The sequence below is a fragment of the Notamacropus eugenii genome, chromosome 2 (assembly GCF_028372415.1).
Source record: "Notamacropus eugenii isolate mMacEug1 chromosome 2, mMacEug1.pri_v2, whole genome shotgun sequence".
NCBI lineage: Eukaryota > Metazoa > Chordata > Mammalia > Diprotodontia > Macropodidae > Notamacropus > Notamacropus eugenii.
In genome coordinates this window covers 156,231,800-156,253,627 of record NC_092873.1, presented here as the reverse complement: position 1 = coordinate 156,253,627, position 21,828 = coordinate 156,231,800, and the positions used below count along the sequence as shown (strand labels likewise).

The 21,828-nt window shown below is 39.9% G+C and overlaps 1 protein-coding gene and 1 long non-coding RNA gene across 3 annotated transcripts in view; one reads left to right on the top strand and one right to left on the bottom strand.

The window, feature by feature from the left end:
- Positions 1-10,396, bottom strand: part of LOC140526477 (uncharacterized) — a 35,062-nt gene extending 24,666 nt beyond the window's left edge. The window contains exons 1-2 of one of the 2 annotated variants that reach the window (XR_011974397.1): positions 3,391-10,396; positions 1,986-2,129 (exon numbers count right to left, since the gene is read on the bottom strand). This is a non-coding gene — a long non-coding RNA (uncharacterized lncRNA). The remainder of the gene's footprint in view (positions 1-1,985; positions 2,130-3,390) is intronic. The other variant, XR_011974396.1, reaches the window with a different exon arrangement.
- Positions 10,397-11,707: 1,311 nt separating this feature from the next.
- ME1 (malic enzyme 1) overlaps positions 11,708-21,828 on the top strand; it is a 262,710-nt gene continuing 252,589 nt past the window's right edge. The window contains 4 exon segments of the mRNA XM_072642703.1: positions 11,708-11,754; positions 11,756-11,804; positions 11,806-11,884; positions 11,887-12,137. Of these exon segments, the coding sequence (XP_072498804.1) occupies positions 11,723-11,754; positions 11,756-11,804; positions 11,806-11,884; positions 11,887-12,137 (411 nt within the window). The 5' untranslated portion in view covers positions 11,708-11,722.

Sequence of the window (21,828 nt, the reverse complement as noted above, 5' to 3'; positions counted from 1 at the left end):
GAATAATCTTTCTACTATGTCCATAAATTCCTTCACAGCCCAAAGTCTATTTCGTGAAAAATGCAACCATTTTTTCAGGGACAGTGGTTTGGCCCTGTTGCAACCTTCCTCTGCTGGCAAACTAAGACTGTTCAAATTTTATATTTCTGGCCTGTGTTTATTTTAAAAGCTTTCTTCATCAAACATGAATGGATCTTCTGTATAACTTTACTAACCTCTCTCTTTTTCTTTCTCTCTACCCTCTAGAAGCAGTAAGAGCCTGGAGGTCTGATCCTAAAAGGTTAGATTAGACTTAGATTTCACTTTGGAAAAGTTTTTGCTTATATCACAGATGGATGCTTGGGGTCTGATGATAATTTAGAATCTTGTTTCTACCAACCTTCTAGTAGGTCAGTCTGTAGGTCATAGGATGCTAACAGCTAGATATAATTCATAGGCTGGTAGTCAGGGAAGCTTGATCTAAGATGTGGGTTGATATTTAAGTCAAAGGGTATGTTGTCAATTAAGACTGATTGAAAAATATCAACTAATTAGGGTTAATTTTTTACAATTAATTTCTTCTTTATTACATTACTCTTTAGTGTCTGGGTAGCTAGTTGGTGCAACAGATAGAGCACCAGTGCAGGAGTCAGAAGGACCTGAGTTCAAATCTCACCTCAGACACTTGACACTCACTAGCTGTGTGACCTTGGGCAAGCCACTTAACCCCAATTGCCTCATCTTGGGTTATCTCCAGTCATCCTGATGAATATCTGGTCACTGGATTCAGGTGGCTCTGGAGGAGAAGTGAGGCTGGTGACCTGCACAGCCCTCCCTCACTCAAAACAAAGTCAAGTGCAAGTCATGTCATCATTTCTCTGATGGCATGGTCTTCTTCGGCAACAAAAGACGAACACACTCTTAAGTGTTGAAAAACTTTTGAATTGTGTATATTTAAAACTTATAACAAACTCAATCTTTTTGGAGTTTAAACATTTTCATTTTAATAGTAAGGAAAATTTAAGCAGTTGGAGAGGATTTTTAAGGTTTTGAAAGAAAATCTATTTGAAAAGTATTCATTTACTCAAGCAATCAATTTTAAATGGGATCCTGGATCAACTAACATTGCAACTATATATATTAAAGTAAAATGTTAAAATCTGAATCCAGGAAGGTGAAATTTCCTAATAACACTTTGCTCTAAATTTATTTCTGAAGTTCTGATTCCTGCTTAAAGTGATTTCTGTACTTACATACTCTGACAATGTTTTCAGGCTCAGCAGAGCAGGGTGGATCTGCACAGGTGTTTGGCAGAGTATGGCTGCAGGGATTTTATCTGAGTATTATCAGGGTTGCATTGTGTGGCTGGCTTCATTGCCAGTTAGTGTAAAGCGTTTATAGTCAGAGTTATAATAGTATGGTGATGAAGTGATGGCAGTTTGTCAATGGAAATTGCCTTTGCAATAAAAGGAAGGAAATTAATATTTTTGAAAGATTACTACAAATTGTTTTGTTCAGCCCAATTCTTAGTTCAAATCTTAAAACAACTCTATGTTTAATACATCCTAGTAACAAAAGTCTACTCAACTACTGTATAGTTTTAAAGGCCTTCAGTGTTGGTGCCAATAAAGAGCCCTTTGGATGTTTTCAATTATTGTTGTGTGAGGCCATTCCACTATACTTAAAAAACATTGGGGAAGGAGATATATTGGTTAGTGTAATATTCCAGTTTACTGAGAATTGCCATGAACATGTTATATGGGGCACCAATTTTCAATGGATTAGAATAAAATAGAATAAAATATATAAGACTACACTGAACAGAATTAAATTTTTTTGTTATTAGGAATGTTATCAATGGAAAATTAGTTCTCTTGTTTTATATCTCAGGTAGTATGGTCCCATGAAAAAAAAGGAGAAGACTATTACATGTAATTAGCCTGGCAACTTCAGGTTCCCCTCCAGATTTATTACTTTCTGATCAAGAAGAATCTGAATATGGTCACCTCAATCTAGAAGCTGTCTACCTGGTACGGATGCCATGGGCAGTATGCAGTGAATCAGACTCATTATGCAGTCTACAGGCTGTTCATCCCTGCTGGAACCATGCTGATGATTCATTCTGGAAAGCATGTTGGCTAAAGGTAGGCCTAAAGAAATAAAATGAAATCTATTTCTGAGTACTTTATGTTTTAAAGAGAGATTATGAATATTAAAATTCATAAAAAATCATGGGCAACTTAAATAGGCAACTGAAAGACACATTTCAAACAATTATAAGAAAATGCAAAGTAGAAACAAAAAATTATAATGAATAACACTTTGGAGTAAATCAGCTGGTAATGGTATATTTAGCATCTGTCAAACTATTCAATTCCACATCTCAGTACCAAAGATAAAACAGATTAAAACTAATTGGTAAGTAAGTATATATTGAGGACTTACTATGTGCTAGAGTAAGTAAAAGCAATATTATTATAATACTTTAGTATGGTTACAATGGGTTACAAAGTGCTTTCTTTTAAAAAGTTAAATCTCAGTGTGTCTATATACTATTGTGGGGAGCAACTAGGTGGCACAATGGATAAGGTGTCAGACTGGGCATCAGGAAGACCACAATTTGAATGGGACCTCAGACACTTACTAGCTGTGTGACCTTGGGCAAGTCACTTAATCCTGTTTACCTCAGTTTTCCCATCAGTAAAATGAATTGGAGAAGGAAATGGCAAACCACTCCAGTACCTCTGCCAAGAAGCCCCCAAATGGGGGTCATAAAGAGTTGGAAAATGACCGAAAAACCATTGAGCAATAGCAAATACTGATGTGGTTTAACATCTCAGCACTTATCTTCCATAATGTCTTACTCTGATGCTTTGTGTGGATGTGGCCTTGAAATATGGTTCTTATGAGATGCTGTATCTACTTTCTGGGAAGCAGCCTAGCTATATACAAAGAAGTTCATTACTAGCGGGTTGACTTAAGTAATGAATAATTTGGCCATGGCAACCAGAACTTGTATATGCAAATGTATGTTTTCCTCTTCAATATAATCTGCTAAAATGTTATCATTCAAAACATTTTTTGGAATTCCTTTTTTTAGAATTGCTATTAAAGTCTGAGATAAATTCTTTCGAATCTATTTCCCTCTATGGTGTCAAATCTTCCTTCTTTGAGGATGGATTTGAGTTTTGCAAATAGCCAAAAGCTATTCTGGTTGGTAATCCATCTCGATTTTGTTTTTTGGTTTTTAAGAAATAACTATGTGTCTCAAACTGACCATTCTAAAAGAAGAGCTCCAAAACTGACCTGAGCAATAATGGCACTGTTGAAATAAGATTAGAGCTGCCTAGATTATTCTAAAGTATGCACAGATTTGTAAACACAATTTCTGGTAAGTATATGTTATGTTACCTCATATATTTGTGTCAATTGAGCAAGTTTTGACCAAATTTGCTTCAGCAACAAAATAATTTGGTATCTGGAGAAGGAAAAGAGAAAAAGCATTATAAATATAGTTGCTAATTTTTATAGCATTTTGAGTTAAGAACCAAGAAACTGAGTTCAAAAGTAGACACATATATGGATAAACACACATATAGACATTTGTAAATATATACACATATGCTGGCAAATATGTAATATCTGATGATCTAATCTATAGTTTGAATATCTGACTATTGTAGCAGAGAGCTGCATTTAAAACAAAGACTCAAGTGTACTGAGATAGACTGATAAAATTATGCAGCTGAAGTATATAATGAGGACTGAAATATATAAAATATGGTGTAAGAGAATAAGCATTTATTTAGTTTAAAGCACTGTGCTAAGCACTTGATAAAGATTATCTCATTAGACTGATAAATGATAAATTCCAAGCCTGTAAGGGATCCTGAGATATCAAAATGCTTTCTAATTTTTTTCAAAAGCAAAGATATCGTGCAAAAAGGACACTTCATGCTGATGTCAACTAAAAAAAAATCTGAACTTGCATTTTATGCAGTGATCACTTCCCCCTATTGCAAAACAAAAGCAAAAGAATCATAACATGAACTATTCAAAGTACTCCACTATGTGCGTAAAAACTCTACCCATTCATTACATTAGAATATCATTTAAAATCAAATATACTGTGTTGTAAAAGACCATGAAATGCTGTATATTTTTCATTTGGGCATGGACAATTAGTTGTGATTTTTGAAGGGATCATTTTTCCTTTTGTAACAAACTGGCTACAAGTTCAAGTCTTCATGGCCAGCTTTGGAATCGTATCCATAGGTAACATCAGAGACTTTTTTACAAGTACTTATTTCCACACTTCAGGAATCCATGATTTCATAATGTGGGGCACTCCCTCCACCTACAGAGATTACAACCTCTATCTGTTTTAGCAGACAGCCTTTATTGCTGTGAACAAAAAACATTCATCACTTGGTTGTTAGCCTTTTCCAGCTGAGGAAGTCTGGTCTCAGAAACAAGGGGGCCCGTACTCTAACCCCGTCTCCCTTGGAAACATCTGCCAAAGTTAATACTCCATTGGCTCATGAGAATCTGAGGTTAGTTATACCTCCATGACATGAAGTAGCACCAGAAGTGAACATCAGAGAAGGAGTTTCCATAGTAACTGTAAAACTGAAGTCTCTAAGAAAAGATACTAAAACAAAAGGGATGATTTCTGGGACTTTGCTTTTCTATATTTTTCTAGTAAAAATGCTTCATAGGAACTTTCAAAAGAAAAAAAGGACATTACTTGAATGACATTCTATCAGCAACATAATTTCCTCTGGTGTTCTAATAGGCTATAATGTAGGGAAAATGGCATCAAAGAGATATGTAATGACTTGCTATGCTCAGGACTCTGTGTTCTTTCCAAAGTGAAATTGTCATTAGACAGCAGGACTTCTTTCCACCAGAAAAATCTAGGAAGGCTGGGAGGGGAGGGGAGCAGTGATCATCACTGTAGCACCAATACTCTGGAGTCTCTTTAAAAAAGTGGTTTTAGCATTAATATTTACTTTATAGGCTAATGATATGAAAGCAAAAATTTTATATCAGGCTTTTAATTTAGGTTCTTACCACTTGTAGTTATGATTCAGGGGACATGATCTGACCTGCAAAATATTCATATCTATGTTATATAAAGAAATGCTATAATCTGGTTCTGTTAATGTTTATTTTCCTTAGCAGTATATTTAGTACTCTCAGTTCTACTGCTGCTCAACTCTTTTTCTAGGATATTCATTTTAATTGTCATGTACTTCAGCTAATTCATAAGACTGAGTTTAGTAAAGTATAGAGTCTCAACTGTTGATAGAAAATTATAAGTTTCTTCAATGAAAGGTGGAGTTTAATTACAATGCTATTAAACATCTCTGGGATTGCTATAAAAGTCTCTATAAAAACATACCATTTTGTGTAGTACAAAGAAAGTTTTGAGAAAGATTCATGGGATAAGATTTTTAAAGCAGGCACTATAAAAGGTAATCAGAATAAAATAAATGTCCTTGTTTTCTTTTGGTAAGGTAAGGTCCTTCTATGATGCTTCATTATTGTCACTCATATTCATATAAGATAAAGCCAAAAACATAATCAGAAACTTAAGGAGAAAATTCAGTATTTAGATTTCTCCCCAGTACTAATAATCATACATCTGGCATAAATAAAAAATGTATTACATTTGTTTAGCACTATATATTTTCCAAAGTACTTTCACATTTCTTACTTGTGTCCTTAAAGCACCCATAGTGGAAAGAGTGTTAGCATTGATAATTAAGAGACTTGTGTTGCAGTTCTATGTCCTGTACTTATTATCTTTGCCTGTCTACCACAGGCAAATCACTTACTCTAAGCTCAATCTCCTTATTTGCAAAACAGAGAATATTAATCAATAAAGGCTAGTAATACCAGGGTTTTATGAAGTTTAAATGAGATTAATTAAGTGCTTTATAAATAATTTTACCTGTTAATATTGGTATGTATTAAGCATGTATTATTACTATTTTACAAATAAACTATGGCACAGTGAGCTTGTGCGATTTTTGAAATGTCATTCTTTTATTCAATTTTTATTTTTAAAAGTACATTTTAGAGTAATAAGGATAATAGTACAGTGCCTTGCATACTGTTTAATAAATGCTGAATTGAAATAAAAGGACCAGATATTTGCCCAGAAGAAAGAGAAATAAATTTAAGTTAAGAACAATAAAAAGTTGACAAATTGTTAACCAACTGTACAGATCTTTTAAACTTCATAGGAATGAGTTCAGTGACCCATCATGAAGTAAATTTCCACTGCAATTTCACTGATCTGGCAAGACATCCTACTAATGACCTTAACAGCCAGTAGTCTTGTTTCCAGGATAATAAAGAGCCATAAAGACTTCAATCAGGTCTTTGTTAACATATGTTATAATACTATTTGCTACAGGTTGAAATGTGATATAAAGGCATTTTTGGAATTCTTACATTTATGTAAGGTAAAGTCAGAAACATAAGGAAAAATCTAGTGTTTAAATATTTTTCACCCTATTACTAACCTAGTATTCTATTACTAATATAGTAACTTAAACCAGGGTCTGAAGTACTAAGAAGGCTTCATATCTGAACCCAGCACTCCTGCTGGTTTTTTCTTCAATCCTTTGGAGTCCGTGTTCAAATTCCACCACGCTGCTATAGTAAACTGTTTTCTCAAAGGTTACCAGTAATTTCCTAACGTACAAAGTCTTGTTCTTTCAATACTCACTCTCCTTAAATAATAAGAAAAAAAATGTAAAGAAAAGAGGTTTAGCAGTACTAGATCTTAAACTATACTATATGGCAGTAATTATCAAAACTCTCTGGTACTGGCTAAGAAATACAATGGTGGGACAGTGGGACAGAGTAGACACACAGTACAGTGCAGTAAATGATTATAGTAACACTGTGTTTGATAGATGTAAAGATTTAAGCTTTTGGGATAAGAATTCACTATCTGGTAAAAATTGTTGGGAAAACTAGAAAGCAGTCTGGAAGAAATTTGATATAGTACATTATCTTACACCATTTACTAAGATAAGGTTAAAATGGATATATGACTTAGATATATATGGAAATATCATACGAAAATTAGTAGAACATAGAACACATTACCGATCAGACTTATGGATAGGAAGAGAATTTATAAATAAACAAGAGATAGAAAGCATTGTGGGATGCAAAATGGATAGTTTTGATTAAATTAAAAAAGGGGTTGTACAAATAAAACCATTGTAGCCAAAATTAGAAAGAAAGCAGAAAACTGGGAAAAAATCTTTATAGACAGTTTCTCAGATAAAGATCTCATTTCTTAAATATATAGAGAACTTTGTCAAATTTATAAGACTATGAGTCACTCCCCAGTTGATAAATGGTCAAAGGATATGAAGAGGCAGTTTTTCCATGAAGAAATCAAAACTATACATAGTCCTATGAAAAAATGTTCTAATTCGTTATTGATTAGAGAAATATTAATTAAAATAACTTTGAGGTAATAATCTCAGACCTATCAGATTCGCTAAAATGGTAGAAGAGGAAAATGACAACTGTTAGAAGAGATGTGGAAAAACTGGGACACTAATATACCGCTGGTGGAAATGTGAACTGATTCAAACATTTTTGAGAGCAATGTGGAATTATGCCCAAAGAGTTATAAAGCTGTGGTTACCCTTTGACTCAGCTATAGGTATGTTTCCCAAAGTGATCAGGGAAAATGGAAAAGAACTTATATGTTCTAAAATATTTATAGTAGCTCTCTTTGTAGTGGCAATGAACTGGAAGTTGAGAGGATGCCCATCAATTGGGGAATGGCTACATAAGTTGTGATATATGATTGTGATGAAATACTACTATACTACAAGAAAGGATGAGGTGGTTGATTTTAGAAAAAAACATGGAAAGACTTGCATGAAATAGATTGAAATGCATGGAACCAAGAGAACATTGTTTGAAGAACAATTGTGAATGACCAAGTTATTCTGAGTATTATAAATATTCAAATCAACTACAAAAGACCTATGAAGGAAGGTGCTATCCATCTCTAAAGAAGGAAATGATAAGCAGAAGTAGGCATAGTATGGTTTTATATATAAATTTAAATACATATCCAATGGTAGCTTTCTGTAGTGTGAGGTGGGGAAGGAGATAGTTTGGAATTTAAAATTTGACCCCAAAAATTAAATTAAAAAAATACTCATTCTTCTTGATTTCTATACATCTAGGAAGTTGAATATTTTTGGATTTAATCTCCTCCCTGGGTTTTTTGGTCATAAAAACACTATTGACAAAAGTAGGAATAGAGCCCAGGTCCTTTCTATGCTATCTTGCTCGGAGACTTTTCTCTGACTTAAAGGGAAATAAGGCAATAATAAAGGAATATAAATAATGTAAAATTTTGTTAAATTTCTTTGAGATTTTTCTCAACTGTACTATAAATTGTACATTCAGGTCAATTTGAGAAAAACTGTGGGGTATACTGTGTTGCTGCGTTTGTCCTTCATTTTCAAAGAGGATCATGACATCAGGGAAACAATGACATGACTTGCAGTTGACTCTGATTTGAGTGAAGGAGGGCTGTGCAAGGTCACCAGCCTCACTTTCTTTTCCTGAGCCATCTGGGTGCAGTGACCAGATATTCATCATTATGACTGGAGATAGCCCAGGATGCAATGGGAGACCTTGGCCCTTTTAGGCTAAGGCCTTTTCAGATACTTACTTAGAATGAGGTAATGCCCACCTCGAAGAATTTGTTCTAAGAAAGAAACAAACAATATTGGGTTGTGTTCATGTTTTTAATTTCTCTCAAGCTGGCGACGAGCACGCATTGCATGGAAATTACATAAGGGAGACAGTCCAGAAGTGGCTAGATGTTGTATGTATAGAGTTATATGTCCTTCAGAGTAGGTATTCCCAAGGGGTAACAACCACCTCTGATTAGTCAACACACTGGGAGGTGGGTTATATTAAAATGAGGGTCTGGGGGTATGTGATTTAGGTCACTTAATCCTGGTGAAAGAGACACCAATTTCTAAATCACCAGTCTTAACAATAGGGAGGAATAGACATTTTCCCAGACAAGTCTGGGCAACACAAGGAGCAAGAAACTAAACTTTGGAAGAAAGAGGAATTGGGGGAGGGGAGGAGGTAAAGCTCTGAGTCTTCAAGAGGATTACTAAGAAAAATCATTTTTCACAATAGATACATCAGGATTGGGACTGACCTGTGATTTCATCAGACTGAGAAGACTGTGGGTGAGGAAAATTCCATCAATCAACTTTTATTTGCCTTTCAATTGAGAAAAGGAATTGACTAGACCAGTAGTGTCAAACTGAAATGTGGGCCACCAGACTGTAAGGATCCCTGCCTGGCACATGTTGACTTAGAAAACCATATATTAACATTGCTTCATAAATTACGTTGTTGTTCCGTTGCGTCCAATTCTTTGTGACCCCGTGGAGCGTAGCATGCCAACGCTGTCCATAGGGTTTTCTTGGTAAAGATATTGGAGTAGCTTTGTTTTTCTTTCTCCATTGGATTAAGGCAGAGGTTAAATGAGTTGTCCAGGGTCACATAGCTAATAAGTATCTGAGGCTGAATGTGAAATCAGGTCTTCCTGATTCCCCAGGGCTTCACTGAGTCACCTACTTCCATTATACATCATATATTTATGTAAAAATACATATTTTATCATTATCCATATTTCCCTATACTAATGAAATCAAAGGTTCCCATCTCCAACCCAGATATTAAGTAGCAGAGAAATCAAAGCTAGGACCTCTGAGTCAAAAACTATTCTTTCCATTATACCACTGCCTTTGGTAGTTAGCTCCAACACTGAATTGTATATAATCTTTCAAAATTGTATACAATCTTATCTTAAACTCATTCATTGCCTCTTCCTTGTTAGCTGATTAAAGCACCTATAACATGAACTCATTTCATAATTGATTTCTGAATTCAGAGACCATCTGGTGTTTCTAAAATTGGTGTCTTCTCATGCTGTTTAACATACATCTATAATGTGCTTACTATGCTTGAGGAGCTGTCACACATATGAAGACAGTCCCTGCCTCAAGAACACGTCTCTAAATCATGTACTAGGTTCAGCTTCCACCTTGTTCTCCTTCCACGATGGCTTTTTGTCCTCAAGGATTGAGAATGCCAGAGATTGGAAAGAAAGGACCGAGTAACAGGAAACTGAAAACACAATTGAAGCTGGGTTCCTGGGCTTCTTGTCTTTTTCACGCCCTCCACTGTATCTTTTTTTTTAAGGGTCTGATTTTTCATAAACCTGCTTTGTCAGTCCTTAATTCTCTGCATGTCATAATTCACCTTTTTTGGGTCCTAACTTCTCAGGCTTCATGATTTCTTCTCCCACCCCTTTCTTCCACTCTGGTTTGTGACCAGTTGTTACATTTCCCTTTCCACCATCCCTCCCACACCTATGCCCAAATCCAATCTCCCTAATTCCCCCCTAATTCCCCATGTCTCCCCCTCCTTGGCCACCTTCTCTTTCCCTTAGTTTCCCTTCCCTTTTCCTCCAGCCCACCCTTCTTTGCCTGCCTCCTTTACCTTCCACACATACCCAGCATCTCCTCCCGCCTTGGCCACCCTTGCCTCTCCTCCTGAGGCACTCTCAGGTCTCAGGCCCAGGCCTCAGCCCCACAGCAGTCCCTGGGGTATCTCCCCTTCTGACCCCTTCCCCTGCTCGGGTGCCAGTTGGATGCCTGGGCCTTGCAGCCTAACCCAGTTCAGCCAATATTCCCCTCCCTCACAAGAAGGGGGACTTCCTACCTCTCTCTCCCCAAGCGCCCCCCTGCTGTGCCTTCAGGGCTGAAAGAGCCTGGTGGAACACGGGTGCCTGTGCCATTCTCCATCTCAGACCTCGCTCGTGTCAAAGAGAAACTGGGGAGCCAGTCAGAAGACCCCACTAAGTTGACTGAGGGTTTTAGGGACGTTCCCACCATCTGAGCTTTCTTGGGGCGGTCTGCATAGCTAAGTAAGACCCTGCGAGGGCCTACATATCCTCCCAGCTCTAGGATGACCCTGCAGTTTAGCTTCCAGCTCCCAAGGGGAGCCGGACCCCAGGGGGGCGGGGGGCAGCCGGACCCCAGGACCCCTCAGGGCCCTTCCTCCAGCTCTGGGCCATGAGCCCAAGGCCCCAGCTCTCATTTTTTCTGCTTCATTTTCAAACATTCATTTTTCGTTTTCGGCATTCACTTTCATGGGGTTTGAGTTCTGATCCCCCCACGGCAGGGTACCCGAGGAAGGCTGTGCACGTACGGTCACAGGACCCTACTCCCACCGTAGTCATGTTGTGAAAGAAGAATCCGAGCACGGGGCAAGAACCGGGAGAGGGGAACAGACACAGGGAGCACAGGGCCCCGTCCGGGCTGAGCCCGCGGCCTCTCCTCTGGGGGTGGGCACCGGCTCCGCACGCGCGGCCGGTCACGGGAGGGTGCGGGGGCTGCGCCTTCAACGTGCAGGATCGTGATTACGTGTGTGTGTGTATGGAGGTGCAGATGTGTGTACACGTATGTATGTATGTACGTGTATGAAGAGACAGCTTCTATAGGACCACAGGGGCAGCGCAGCCGGCCCAGCTCGCCGGGGAGGGGGCGCGAGGGGCTCTCCGAGGGATGCTCCGCCGCTCGCAGGCCCAGCTCCCCTCCGGCGGCCCCAGGGAGCCGGCTCGGGGCCAGGGCCACCGGCCTCCCCCTCCCCCCCTCCCCCCATGACTCAGCGCTTCCTCGCCGCCGCGGGGGGGGGGGGGGGGGCGGGCAGAGGACACCCGCTGGGCTCCGGCCCGGCCCGGCGGGGGCTCCTCCCGGCGCGGCCTCCCCCGTCCCCGCCCCCGCCCCCTCCTCCGCGGGGCCCTCCCCGCGGCGGCCGCGGCGGCACCACAAGCACCAGAGCCCCAGCGGCGGCCGCACCGCAGCCTGCAGCCGCCGCGCCCCCTCCCCCACGCTCCCGACGCCGCCGCTCGGCCCGCCCCCCCAGATCCCCCCGCGCACGCGAAGCCTCGCCGCCGCCGCCGCACGAGACGAGCCGCCCGCCCCTCGCGCCCGGCAGCCATGGAAGCCTCGGGGCACACCCTCTACACCCAGAAGCGGGGCTACGACTTGACGCGGAACCCCCACCTCAACAAGGTACCCGAGCGCCCGCCCCTCGTCCCCCGCGGCCGGGCTCGGGCATCGCCCCGGGGCGCCGCGGTCCTGCCCCCGGGGCTCGGCGGTCCTCCCCCCCGGGCTCGGCCGTCCTCCTCGGGGAGGCTCGGGCATCCTCACCCCGCCCGGGAGGCTCGGCAGTCGGGGAGGCTCCGTCACCTCCGTACGCGGCCGGGCTGAGTCAGCGCTGTGCCCGGAGACCTCGCAGGCTGCGTCCGTGCGTGAGCCGCCGCCGTGCGAGGCTCCGCGCTAGGCTCGCGTGCACACGGGTGTCTGTGTCTCTGCCTCTGTAGGTAGATAGATGGATGGATGGATAGCTAGGTAGATAGATACATAGATACATAGATACACAGGTACACAGACGGACGGACGGACGGACGCACGCACACCCCACAGCAGCAGCTGTCGCTCATGCAGCACTCGCTCTTGGCAGGCGCTGTGCCAAGCGCTTCACGACCATCTCGCTCCATCCTCACAACCCCCCGAGGACCTCGGTGTCGTCATCCCCATCTTTACAGATGAGGAAGCCGAGGCAAACAGCCTTGGCCCGCCCGGGCTCACGGGACTTGTACACGTCTGAGGTGGGATTTGAACTCGGGGCTTCCTGACTGCAGACAGATGAAGCCAGGTGGCCTAGTGGACATGCTAGGCCTGGAGTCAGGAAAAGTCATCCTGCGTTCCAGTCCGGCCTCAGATGTTTGCCAGCCGGGGACTGGGCATTTGCCTCAGTGGTTCGTCTGTAAACTGAGCTGGAGAAGAAGATGGCGAGCCACTGTGGGGTCTGCTAAGAAACCCTACTCCACGGAGCACCCTACCCTCCGTGCCACCCAGCGGCCCTGGCAGCCAGCCTGGTTCTGTGGCATGGTCACTGGCCAACTTGTACAGTCACAGAGGTCTTACCAGTTCACCCACATGTGTATGGGATCAGGCTCATTCATGTGCCCTGTGGTGCCCAGGCTGGGTCAGGTACTTACACAATCACAGCTCAGTCTGACAGCCCAACACAGGTTCACTTGTGAGGAGATTCAGTCCTATGCACAGTCTCAGCTGTAATTGGACTCGTTGGCTCGGTGCTTTACTTAGATACATACAGGAGAGTGCACATGTACTTTTAATGCAAGGAGAGGGAGATCATGGCAATGTGGACAAAGGAGAGCAGCCAATTAAAGGAGGCACGCTGAGGCCCTTTGGTTAGTGTGATTACTGCCCAAGGTAATAAGGCCCAGGGGCAGTCCAGGGAAATGGGCATGTAGGTTTCACAGGCGCAAACATAAATTCTGACTGCGTGTATTGTAATCTGAAGTGTAAGCTTTCTGGACAGCACTGACATAATCTGGAAACTATAGACAGAACCCATCAAGATCATAGACTTCTCTATTCTTCACTTTTGAATCTGGCATTACTCAAGGTGAAGATATTACTAGGCCTCTCTTCAGTTTTCTTGATGGGGTATTTATTGTGTGCTGTTGTTCAGAAAATCTGGGATTTTGGTAGTGTTTCAACTGAATTAATCATCCTCCCTAGGACCCAGATGTACCTGTTAGGAAGTTTTCCCAAATGAAAAGAAGTTTTAAATTTCTAGTTTGAATTATTCTGGCCAAGGGGTTGACCAAGGGTTAGTCACACTAAGTATTATTCTACTATTTTGTGCATTACTTATCAAGATCATAACCCCTTTACATCTTCGTGAGTTTGTGACTCATGGTTTTAATGAGTTCTTAAGACTAAAGCAATTCATGCGCTGGGATAATCCTCTGGTGATGAGGCTCTTGTTATGATCATCATTAATGATTTTAAAATATTATAGTTTGGAGGTCTGTGATTTTTTTTTCAGATTTGTATGCCAGTATTATTTTTTTGAAAAACATCACATACATTATTGTAAGCATATAAATTGTTGTAATAGGGCATTGTTAGGATTGTCTGTTCTGTAGTATAGCATTTTGTTTCCCAAATGTTTTCATTCTCATTTTCTTTTTTCTTTAACTTTTATTGTTAGTTTATTGTCAGCTGCTTTTTATTTGCTACCGTTCCACAGGTTGGGCTTGATTTTCAGAAGCACCAATATATAATTTTATGTAAGCTTTCTAAACAGTTGTTGCTTTTTCATGTCTTAATACCATGTTGTACCAAATTAAGGGTTTATATCACTAGAGAAGAATCACTGTAAGTGGTATAACCTGTTCGAATTTCCTCAAATTAAGAAGCTGAAAGCCTTTTAGAGGGGAAGAGTGAACAAAGGTCAACGCACTCGTGTTGTTGAGGATGAGTCCTATCAGTTGTGTTGGCTTGATTCCATTTGGGCTTTTCTTGGTAAAGATAATGGAATGGTTTGCCATTTCTTCTGCAGCTCATTTTATAGATGAGGAAATGGAGGTAAACAAGGTGAAGTGACTTGCCCAGTGTCACATAACTAGTAAGTGTCTAAGGCCAAATTTTCCTGACTTCAAGCTCCGGCACTCTATCCACTGTGCCCACCTAGTGACCCCTGAGCTCACTGTTAGTGCACATATTAAGAATCTCTGACATTAAAACCTTGTAGTTCTCACTTGTCCATAAGGAGAATAGTACCACTATTTAGATTTTAAAGGGAAGAAAATGATTGCGTCAGTGTATTCAAGGACAAGTTTTTTAGTTCCTTATCATTTAGATTTTGCTCATTATATCACATCTTATGTTCGGTCCTCTACTGTATGTGTGTACATTTGAGGTATTGGATGTACAGTGCTTTGGAAACCTTAAAGCACTGTGCAAATGTCCACTACTATTTTTGTTATCGTTATTAACCTCTCTACTCAGTAGTAACCTCCTTGAGAGCAGAGACTAGAAAAAGCTGTCAGTACATGTTACTTGTCCTTCCTCTGTTCTCACATCTCAGCCCTTTGCAATATGGCTTCTGACCTCACTGTTCAACTGAAAGTGCTCTCTACAAAGTTATCTTTGATCTCTTCCCTGCCTGATGTGATGGGTCTTTTCTCAGTCCTTCTCCATTTCAACATCCTTGTAGTTTATAACGCTTTTAATCCCCCTCTTCTCTTGGACATTCTCTGCTGTCTCTTGCCTCCTTTCTGGTACATATATCTTTCTTAATCTTCCTTTGCTGATTCATCATTTGTATCTTGCTCTCTAAACCTCTTCTCTTTACTCTCATCTTTTTTACATTAGTTTAATTAACTTCTATGAAGATGATTCTTAGAATTATAGTCAACTCTAGCCAATGTTGAATTTCAGTAACACCTCTACCTGCCTACTGAATATTTCAAACTTCATGTTCCATAGACCTCATAAACTCAAATTTTTGTCAGAAATTGGATTCATTACCTTTCTCACCAAATCTACCTCTTTTCCAAATTTTCTTGTTTCTGTTAAGGATGTTAGCATTTCTCTCTGCTTCTCCCAGGTTTCCAGCTGCTGTGTTATGCTCTATGTCTCTCTCTCACTGTACGTGTGCATTCATCTGCAACCTTTCCTTTATCTATAGAGAGTCTCTAACCTCTCCCGCTTTCTCTTTATTCATACAGCCACCCCCTTAGTTCAGATGCTCATCTCTCCTAATTGGTGTCTTTGCCTCAAGTCTTTCCTGTTTCTAATCTATTATCCACAAAGCTGCCAAAGTGATTTTCTTAAAATGTAGGTCTTACCATATTTAGCTCTCAGTCATCTCCAGTGGCTTTTAATTAATTCCCAAATCTACCTTTTCAGACTTACTCAGTTATTCTCTTTCTCATATTCCACAGTTCAGTCAAACTGAACTTCTTGCTGCTCCTGAAACATGACACCTAGTCTCATCTCTGCCTCTTTCCCATGACTGTCCTCCGTCCTTGGACTCTTAACTCAATTTTTCATCTTAGGAAGGAATATCTTTCCTTCAAAACTGATCAAGTTTCACCTTCTATATGAGGCCGTTCTTGATCGTAGCTGCTCTCCCACCCTTTTAATTCCCTCCCTTCCAACATTTACCTTGTACTTGTTTTATGTATATTTCTTCCAGACTTACTTATGTTCCTGTTGTCTTCTCCCTGTGGGCAGGGCCTTTTTTTTTTTTTTTTTTGCCTTTGTACCCCTAGTACCTAGCACAGTACCTGGTATATACTGGGTGCTTAATAAATGTTTGGTGATTGATTTTGTAGACTTATTATTTTTGTATTTTGTATAACATCTAATAGTGTCTTACACGTAGTAGATACTCAATATAAGTGAATCGAAATTTAGTTTATGTTATACTTTAAGGGCCCTTAATTTCAGTAAGACCTACTTCTCTTACATAGGTATTATACAGTCATGTACTTTGAGGGTGGCAAAATATTCTAACCTCAAGCCTAACAGGCTGTAGGAACCAATATAGCTCATTATATTTTGGGCATGTACCTAGAGCAATGTTGCTTCTCTAATGTTGTTTCATTAACTAGAATTTTGGCTACTTCTATGATTATTCTGAGTCAGTGGATCCAGAGAAACTTTATGAAACTCTAGAATTTTCATCAGTGCCCACCTTAAATCTCATGTTCTCCATGGAATAGTTCTCTGATCAGTTTAGCCTTTGATTATCATTCTCTTGTAGAATTCTGGGGAGTTAAACCATAAAAGGACCTTAGAGGTCATCACAATTCAGTCCTCTAATTTTATCAGCGAGAACCCTATAACATTATATCATTCAGTTGACACTTAGCATACGTATTGCTGTGATTAGAAAAAAAAAAAAGGGACATGCCCTACCTTCCCAACTAGATTGTAAGCCCTTTTGAGTGACAGGAATCTTTTTTAAAAAATGTCTTTGGTGTCTATCATATTGCCCACAACTGGAGGACTTCAACATACATATTGATATTTTCTCAAACGCTCTTACTTCCAAGTTCCTAGGCTCACTCATTTGCCATGACTTACTCCTTCACCCCTTCTCAGACACAGGCAGAAATGGCCATATTGTTGATCTTTTTGTTATGCGCAAATGGTTACCATCCACATTTATAAAATCCAAAATTCCCTTACCTGAAGAATCTTGTTCTTTATCTTCACCCTGACCTCCAATGCCTTGACCCCTTAGTTCTTTTCTAGGCTAACGTTCCTGCCCTGGCTACGCTCTCCTTCCTTTGTTATCTTTACCCCTTAATGGACCGATTTATTTTATACAGTCATCTTCTCTTGAATATTTTGCTCTACCTTAATGCCAGTCTTACTCTGCCAAGCCTCAGCTTTGGATTACTCCCACCATTTCCTGCCTTTGCTTCCTACTCATGTGCTGCTGAGCAAAGTTGGAGAAAGTCATAAAACCATGTTTACTGGGTTCATTACACATTTATGTAACATTAGCACAACCGAGGCCTCACTGTTGCAAGGCAGTCCTTTTATACCTTCCTGATTCAGTATCATCCTCACCACAGTAGCTTCTCCAAATCTTTTCATCCCTTCTTAAACCTCTGATGGCTCTCTACTCCCAAACCTCTTAGCTGAGAAGCTTGCCTCATATTTCACTAAAAAAAAATTAAAGGTATCCACTGAGAACTTCCCCTTTTTTCCTCCTCTTCATCTTGCTTCTCCCAGACTTCTGGCTTATCTCTTATTTCACCAACTCTGTCTCACATAATGAAGTCCCTTCTTGCCAAAGCTAACCCTTCCTGTCTTCTCCAGCAAATTGCCCCCTCTGTTATTCTCTTTTACTTTTTTTTCAATCTTTTCTTGTCCAACAGCTGCTTTCCTAATGCCTACAAATATGCTGAGGTCTTCTCCGACTTCAAAAGAACCCTCACTTGATCCATCCATCCCTTTTAAATTATATACCATATCACACCTACCTTTTGAAGCTAAACACAAGAACGCCTTCTACAATAGGTGCCTCCACTTCTTTCCTCTCATTCTCTTCTTAACTCTACAATCTGGTTTCCAACCTTATCGTTCAATTGAAACAGCACTTCCCAAAGTTACTACGTCTTAATTGTCAAATCTAATGGCCTTTCCTCAGTTCCCATCCTTTTTGAATTTCCACCAGCCTTTGATACCATCAGTCACCTTCTTCTCCTTTATAGCCTCTTCTCTCTGGGTTTTGGTGACATTTCTCTGTCCTGTTTCTCCCTTTTCCTATCTGACCAGTCTTCTTTGCTGGATCTTCATTCAGCTCACTCCCACTAAATGTGGGTGTTCCCCAAGACTTTGCACTGGACTCTCTTCTCTTCTCCTTTTTTGTCATTTTACTTGATAGTCTCATCAGCTCCCATGGATTCAATTACAGTGTTCCCTTCTACATTGTAACTTTGCCCATTGCAGTTTCCATGCCATGGGTAAACGTTAGAAATTAAATGAGAATTTTGGGGAAGTTTTGCAGAAGCTGCAAATAACATGAAAAGGCCAGTAGATGACACAAAAAGTTTAGAAACTCAGAAATACATAAAATATATGTTTATATTGTATAATGTCAACATATTTTATCTTTTAATACCATAATAATTCTCTGGTATGAAGGGAAGGCCAAACATAACTATGCAGTGATTCCCAGATCTGCTGATTCAGCTGTAACCTCGGCTGACCTCCAGCCTTATATCTCCAAATGCTCCAATATTCCACAGACATCTTAAACTCAACATGTTCAGAATTATACCCATTATCTTTCTCTCCAACTTTTTCTTCTTAACTTTATATTGTTGTTATTTGTTCTTTGTTTTTGAAGAGGACCATGACATCAGTGAGGTGATTCTGTGGAATGCAAGTGAATTGGATTTAAATGAGGGATGGCTATGTAAAGTCACCAGCCTCACTTTTTTCTCTGGAGCCATTTGGATCCAGTGGCAAGATATAGATCAGGATGACTGAAGATGGCCCTTGATGCAGTGGAAGACCTTGGCCCTTTTAAGCTAAGGTTTTTAACAAGTCTCAGTTTGATCAAGGCAACGCCCATTTGATGATTAAGGTTATTATTGTTGAAGGTATTCCTGTTCTCCTAATCACTAAGGCTTGCAACCTAGCTATCATCTGCAACTTCTCACCCTCTTAGCCTCTACATCTAATCTGTTGCCAAGGTCTATCCATTTTACCTTCATAACATCACTCATATATACCCCTTTTCTCCTGTGACATAGCTACTGTCATCTTAGTACATCACTTCAGACTTGAACAATTGCAATAGCCTGTTGATTGGGCTCCCAGACTCAAATCTTTTCCCCTTCCACTTCATCTTCTACTCAGATGTCAAACTGATTTTCCTGGAGATTACGTCTGACCACATCACTACTCAATCTCTACCCGCCCCCATTCCCCTCTCCATTTAATAAACTTTACTGGCTCCCTGTCACTACTAAGATAAAATATGAAATCCTCTGTCATTCAAAGCTCTTCATAAACTCTCCCCATTTCTAGTCTTTAATCCCTCCCACCCCACTATATACTTTATGATCCAGTGATACTGGCTTCCTTGTTCTTTGCACAAGACATTCATGACTGTCTCTGGGCATTTTCGTTGGCTGTTTCCCATACCTGGAATATTCTTCCTTCTTTTTTCTGTCTCTCAGTTTCCTTAGCTTCCTTCAAGGCTTAGCTAAAATCCCACCTTCTACAGGCTGGCTTTCCCAAACTTCTTTAATTCTAGCACTTTTCCTCTGTTGATTATCTCTAGTTTTCCTCTATATAACTTGTTTGTATGCAGTTGTTGCAATGTTTTTGTCTCCTATGCTTAACAGAGTGTCAGGCATGTAGTAGAAGCTTGATAAATGTTCATTGAAAAAAAGACCAAAGGGAAAACTCGTAATACCTGTGTGACCCTGGGCGAGTCACTTAACCCCGATTGGATCCCATCATCCCAAAAAAAGAAAGAAAAATATAAATGTTCACTGAAAGACTAATTGAATAATGGGAGGCAGAATGCTGGAATAGAAAGGGTTCCTGGATTTGCATTCTAGCTCAGCCATTTACTCCCTAGGTGACTTTGGGCTTCACCTGTCTATTGTCTGTAAAATGAGCGGATCACCTCTTAAGATCCTTTCCATCTCTACGATCCCATGATCTTGTGTTAGACATATTTATGTCACTGGAGAGGTGACAGAACAAAACAGTTTCCCCCTTTTTATTAATTTAAAGAAAGGTCTAGTTGAAAATAACTTAAATTCTTATGGGTGATAGTTCTGTTTGTGTAAAGAGCAATAAATCGCATATACTCTACGATTATCTGTATATGTCTATAGTGTATAGATATGCATATTTCTGACAAAGTTTGAATTTAAAATTGGCAGTTTTCTGCTTGACCAACAGTGTTACCTGGCTGATGTTGTCATTTATGAAAACGTGGATAAATTTCATAACGACTTTCTCTTAATCATTACCCATCACATGTTAAGTTCTTGAGTACATCACTATTATTTAATTGGTAAGTATAGTAGAAGCAAACATTTGCTGACCAATGTCATTTCTAGGTTGCGTTCAGAACTCTAGAAATAATGTATTTATACAAAATTTAGGAACTTGAAGTTATTCCAAGATATACCATAGAATGGAATCTGTCATATTACATGAGTATAACAGTTCTTTGCAAATTGAAATGTGAACTTTATCTGTGTTTTGCAGTTTTTAGGTGTTTATAATATATGCAACTGATACATAAGTAGGGAAAATTGTTTTTTAAAAAAGGACAGTAATCACTATAAAATACCTTATAAGAAAGAAGGCTTTGTTTAAATGGAAATTTTATTGAGACCAGTATTCTCCTGTCCCAGTTGAACTGCCCTAGGGAATATGCATGTACTAGGTAACCTGGAGATGAGCTGACCCCTCTTTGTACATTTTTAGTAGAAGCAAAGGTCTTCTGTTCTGAGAATTCTTCTCAGAGGCCCAACATCAGGGGAATTTGATGCACTTTTTTTGTAAAGGTCAAATAACTTTGCCTTTTTGGACAAGGAAGTGTGTTCTGCAATTCATTTGGGAAAGGAGGCATTATCCAGTTTTCATATATTCAGATAATGAAGATTATACATTTTCCAGCTAACAACCTTTCCTCACAAACCTTCCTTTTCTTTTAACTTGCTTATTTCTGTAAATTGTACTTCTAGTCTTAGCTGTCCACCTCATACAGCCACCCAGTTGCCTGTTGATTCCTGTCGTGCTGTTGTCCATGGAGGCACGATTTGGACGTGACTGAACAACTTAGTTATTTTGAATACTTTCGTGGAAGTAAATCTGCAGTAAGGTACAGAACTCAAGTGAGTCAAGTAGCATAAGCCAATGTGTAATAAAATACAGAAAACAATTTTTTGTTGTTGTTTTAGGACTGATGGCACCCTGGAATTTGTATTCTTTTTGAAACTTTGGACAAGTTGTTTAAGCTTTATAAATTGGAAACATTAACATACGTCTCCTAGAACTCATTGTCTGCATGGGAAGTTTTAACCGATTTGGAGAAAAATGACCTTTGTTCTTATGATTCCAGTTTGATTTGTTCTTTTATTGTTTGTTCACTTCCCAAAATACGTGCATTTCAGGTACAACTCCACCACAGAATTACGTGGATTATCACGTCTCTTCTGAGAATCTGAGACCTCTTTGTAAAGAGCCCAAAATAGAAGTGTCCTTATGTTATACATTCTTATTTAATTTACTATTTATTATCACTTTAGATTTTTCTGAGCTTACTGTTTCCTAAGCTATCTTTGACCTAGATAGCTTATTTTGCAGGCTGTATTTTCTCAAGCTTATA